The 5,525-nt window shown below is 44.6% G+C and overlaps 1 protein-coding gene across 1 annotated transcript; it reads left to right on the forward strand.

The window, feature by feature from the left end:
* The first annotated feature begins 1,531 nt into the window (after positions 1 to 1,531).
* On the forward strand, positions 1,532 to 4,862 carry LOC125530799 (probable protein phosphatase 2C 67). Its single transcript, XM_048695199.1, has 5 exons — positions 1,532 to 2,056; positions 2,572 to 2,655; positions 3,709 to 3,798; positions 3,898 to 3,945; positions 4,493 to 4,862. The coding sequence occupies exons 1-5, from the start codon at positions 1,886 to 1,888 to the stop codon at positions 4,598 to 4,600; spliced, it is 501 nt and encodes a 166-aa protein (XP_048551156.1). The 5' UTR covers positions 1,532 to 1,885; the 3' UTR covers positions 4,601 to 4,862.
* The last annotated feature ends 663 nt before the right edge of the window (positions 4,863 to 5,525 follow it).

A 5,525-nucleotide genomic window follows, 5' to 3' on the forward strand; every position in this document is an offset into this window, starting at 1 on the left:
GTGGCAAGCGCCATCGGGCTTGCCGGGCTGGTAACCCGCTAGGGAGGAAGAGGGTTCCCGTCCAGAACAGGTCTCCGGACGACGGTGCACCTGGCCCCACGGTGGGCGCCAAACGTCGGGTGGTAGGTGCAACATATGCCAATGGGTGGCTTATCATTGTGGGAGCCAGTAAGACGTCGCCGGTGCCTGGAAGCGGGATGAGGCGAAGACATGCACGCCGGCGAATCTTACCCAGCTTCGGGGCTCTCCGTGGAGATAACACCCCTACTGCTGCTCTGCGGGGTCTCCGCATGATCGCTAGATGAACAAGTAGCTACACGATGCTCCTTAAGCTGTTTTGTGAGGAGAAGAAGTAGAGCACGGCTAGGAAGAAGGGCACGGCTAGCTCTCCTCTCCTTTCTATGTGGTGTCTAAAACTAGCTCAGCTCCACCCTTTGCATGGGTGCCCCGGGGGGTTTATATAGGCCCACCCCGGGGGTACAATGGTAATCCGGCTGGGCATGGGCCCTAGCCGTCTGTGTCTATGCTCGCCGGCTTCTGCGCCGGCTGCTGGGGCCCGCCGGCTGGTGGGTCCCGCCGGCTGCCGGCTCCTTGGTCAATAGGCAGGCCCCACTGTCAAGGGTCTTGTCGGTGGCTGGTTACTGTTGCCTCAAACCTGGTGACGAGGGCTTCGCCGAGGTAAGCGTGGCTACAGTGCCGTCGCCCGGCGGGTGATCGCTGTAGCCTCACCTCGTCTTGTCTTCTTAATGGGGCGTCTCCTTCGAGGGAGGAAGCAAGCCGGCTGTGGGGAGCCGGCCCTGTCTTGGGCCGACTGGGGGAGGCCTGGCCGCCTTCGGGTGTCTGTCTCCCTGAAGGGGCCCACCGCCCGTGGGCCGCGCTGACAGCCCGTCGTGGGTGGCATCAGGGTCAACATGGCAACAATGCCGCGCCGGACGGGTCATGGCCACCCCGTACGGCGCACTGTGCCAGGCGTGCTTCGGGATTCGGGGGTGGCAGGCTTTACTGTAGCCACGCCTTGCCACATCGCTGTTATGTGGATACAGACTTCGAGGGTACGATCTTGACCGCTTTGTGGGAGTCGGCTTCTCGCGGCCGGCTTCTTGGAGCCGGCCCTCCCGCGGCTTTCTTCATGAGGGCTAAAGCCGGGCCGCCTTCCGATAGTCGGCCTGGGAGACAGCCGGCAAGGGGAAGGCGGCCCCACGTTTTGGATTCTTGAGGGCTGGATCGGCTCGTAATTTTTTCAGAAGGGCCAGAGGAAGCCGGCTAGGCTACCCGTGGTCGCTTACTCCGACACACCTAGTAGTACTGAAACCACACATCATGTACTCGGTTTTAGTTCTACTAAGTCTATACCCTTTCGATTCCAAGGTTTGTCTCCATAACTCTAACTTCCTATTTACCCCGTCCGACTATCATCAACTAGCACCACATCATCCGCAAAGAGCATACACCATGGGATATCTCCTTGTATATCCTTGTATATCCCTTGTGACCTCATCCATCACCAATGCAAAAAGATAAGGGCTCAAAGCTGACCCCTGATGCAGTCCTATCTTAATCGGGAAGTCATCGGTGTCGACATCACTTGTTCGAACACTTGTCACAACATTATCGTACATGTCCTTGATGAGGGTAATATACTTTGCTGGGACTTTGTGTTTCTTCAAGGCCCATCACATGACATTCCGCGGTATCTTATCATAGGCCTTCTCCAAGTTTTTTCATATTTTATTCTGTATTGTAAATTTTGATATTTTATTCTATAATCTTGGTCAAACATACACAAGTTTGACTTGCATGAATATCGATACACCTTATATTCTGGAATGGAGGGAGTACTATTTAATCGTTGCAATCTATTTTGCATAAGCGGTTCTTTGTTGACATGTTCCAGGTTGTAGTTGCGAATGCTGGGGATGCTAAAGCAGTATTAGCTCGTTCTACTTCAACTGATGGTGAAGGTGTGGTGGCTGACACCAAAAGTCCACTGAAAGCTATTGTTTTGACAAGAGAACACAAAGCCATCTTTCCACAAGAACGCTCGAGAATCCAGAAGGTGAATAGCTTTATGGTTCCAACATTAATTCAGTTCCCCCTCATAAATTATGTTTTGCTTCGTTTTGTATGTTCCAAATGAAACAGCTCCCTGCTTGGTGCCAATGCAAGGATGTTGTATCATTTTTTTTTGGCACCATAAGTTGTCAAATCAGATCTGAATATGGCAATTATACCAAATTGAAGCCTGATATTATTCTAGTTTGTTCACATGACTTTCTCGAACAGTTGAATATTAGCATTTTGGTTGTGCATCCAACCTATGCCTAGTTGCCTTGCCCTAATTGCTACCAATTGTTAGCGATAGGAATTAGCTGATTTGTGATAAGAAGTACAAATTTGTTCTCCTGTAGTCCATTTGCTCCTCTATTGGTTTTCTTCTGTGGTCTCATTTGCTCCTAATTTTACCACTGCTCTCCGAATGCCGTATTTGATGAGCACCTTACCATTGCATATCAAATGTTCATTTTGATGTGTCTTGGCTCACGGTTAATTTTACCTTGTTCTCGTACAAAGGCTGGAGGTTCTGTTGGTCCTAATGGAAGACTACAAGGGCGCATTGAAGTATCTAGAGCTCTTGGAGATCGTCACTTTAAGAAGGTTTACTGATGCAAATTTATTTGCTGATATTTTTTATTCTGGTGTTCCATTTGTGTATATGGAAAATATATACTGTTGGAGTATACCACTTTCCTCCTCCTTTTTCTTAAGCTATAGGAATTAGACCCTCAATTCCCATGCCCATCTACCAAATAGATGACATTTCTTAGTATAAGTTATTTCATCACTCAATGGAACTCCTTTGTGAGTTCCAGGAGCATAGGATCACTAATAATGACCACAGAGATGTATCTGTTTGCTTAGAAATAATTATGCTTACAGTTATGCCCACTTTTATGTTTATTCTAGATCAAGTAGTTTTGTTTTTCTTTGGCAGAAAGATCAAGTAGCGAAGTTTTTTATTTCTGGGATGCTAGTAAACCCTAGTATTAAACTATCAGTTATATTTTATCACTTGGCCATCCGTTTGCAAGAATGCAATAATGGAGGTACCCATGGGAGAGTTCATGAAAACACAGATCTGTTGTATAGAGTTCACATCCATTGGGTACAACTTTGGACTTGCATTTCTAATTTATGTCAGTCGCTAGTTCTTACATTATGTTGCTCACATCCAAATCTGTTGAAGACTCAAACACTCTGCATTTGTATGAGGTACCCACATTACAGAGATAATTTTACAACATTTGCTAAAGGTTCTATCTATGTTTTGCGAAGACATAGACTGTCTTGTCTTTGCACATGAAGCTGTGTCTAGCCAAAATACCCAATATTTTTATTCATCACCACATCTATCGGAAAAGAAAAAAAAACGTGTTCCACTGCATGCTTAATCCAAGCTCCTTAAGCACGCTTTCTGAAAGCTACTCCCTCCGTTCCTAAATATAAGTCTTTTTGGGCATTTCGAATGGACTACAACATATGGATGTATGTAGACATATTTTAGAGTGTAGATTCACTTATTTTGCTCCGTATGTAGTCACTTGTTGGAATCTCTAAAAAAGACTTATATTTAGGAACGGAGGGAGTAGTTATGTTAACAATGTTGTCTATAAATGGAGCATCAACATATATCAATCAACTATCGTGCAGGTGGGGTTGATTGCAACACCAGATGTCCATTCTTTTGAACTCACAGTGAAGGACCATTTCATCATTCTTGGGTGTGATGGCTTGTGGGGAGTATGTTTATTTCCCGTTTCTTTGCTATATTAGTTTTTGCTTCATTTTTATTTCTTCAATCATATTTGTGGTGAGTCTTAACTTTCTATGTGAACCCAGGTGTTTGGGCCAAGTGACGCTGTTGAATTTGTCCAGAAGCAATTGAAGGTGTTATTTCTTCAATCTAATCTCTATAACTCTAAATACTCACTATTTGTTTCTTGTAAAAAGGACCTAATCTCTATAACTCTAAATACTCACTATTTGTTTCTTGTAAAAAGGACCGGAGGGAGTACATTTGTTTCTTGTACCCACTATTTTCTGCTAGTTATCTCTTCTGAGGTAAAACTGATTAGATTTTGATTGGACGATGCCGAAATTAAATTGGAAGCCTATTTTGTAGTAAAATTCGTGTTACTCATTCTCACATGGATGAGATTGCCTGTGTATATATGGTAGAGCTCCATGGTCTCATGATGTAGCGGTGACCTAGGGGAGCTCTTGGGCCAAAGGTTGGCAAGTGGGCGGACGCAGGCGCCTAGCGCAGTATTAATAACTGGGGTTTTGGAAGGGAGAATTTCTTGGGAGAAGACGTCATAATTTAGACTTGTACTACTTTGTATTATTATATAGGACACACATGACTAACCCAGTTCTTATGTAAATTCGAACTCAGGCATCATAACCTTTGTTAACACGACTCTTTGCTAAATAGGAGACGTCCTCAGCCACGCTCGCGGTGCGGCGCCTGGTGAAGGAGGCTGTCCGCGAGAGGCGGTGCAAGGATAACTGCACTGCTGTTCTGATCGTCTTCAAGCACTAGAATTGTTTGGCTGTTGCAACAAGCTTCTCACAGAACTGAACCCGAGAAGAGAAATTTGCGAAGAGCAATATGTGATTCAAGCCTTCATGATTTCCGTGCTCTGGCAAACGATTGTGCGTGTCCATGAGAACACTGTTAGTGCACTATCTGTACTTCGTTTTGACAATTTTTTTTTTTGCTTTTTCCAACCTTGATTCTTGTAGCAAAAGCCCCTCTAAACTGCTATAAAGAAATGTTACTTGGCCGGTCTCATGTGACCCAAGTCTCTTTTACAGCTATTTACAAGGTCTGACCTGCTTCTTTATTTTATTTTTTCCATCGAGAAGACTAGATCTTCAACCAATGCATATATAGGAGTAAGTGAATCTTGGATTCTGATCGAATTGTCAGTACTACGTGTAACTTAATCCTTGATATATGTGCTGAGAATAGATCCACGGTCCACATAATGATTTTATGGGGAAATGCGGCATCTCAAATCTTGTATTCCTCCTTGGGAGGATTACACAAGATCCTGAAGATGGGCTAGTCAGGCAGGTACCAAGAGCATAGTACTCCTTTCGTTTCATGATGTAAGATGTTTTTTTCACACTGACATTATGGGACAAAGGGAGTAGTTTTTTCTCGTACTGTTTGGCCTATGCTTTCTTTACGGCATTGAAGTACCAAAATGGTACTTTATGAAGCACCAGTGTAGTAAATTCATATGTTGGAAACACATTTTTAGTTGTCCGCAAAGAAGTAGCAGATAGTTTTTTTATCCGAAAAAGATCAGATCTATAAAGCATCTTGAACATAATAAAAATGCATCGAGACTCTAAGACCACTGACCACTACTGCCGTTGGAGCGTGATGTCGATGCCGCTCCCATATCAAAGCCGGTTTTGACTTTGTCGATGACAGCCGGAAAGTCTTCGTACATGTG

Source organism: Triticum urartu, unplaced genomic scaffold, assembly GCF_003073215.2.
Source record: "Triticum urartu cultivar G1812 unplaced genomic scaffold, Tu2.1 TuUngrouped_contig_6567, whole genome shotgun sequence".
Lineage (NCBI taxonomy): Eukaryota > Viridiplantae > Streptophyta > Magnoliopsida > Poales > Poaceae > Triticum > Triticum urartu.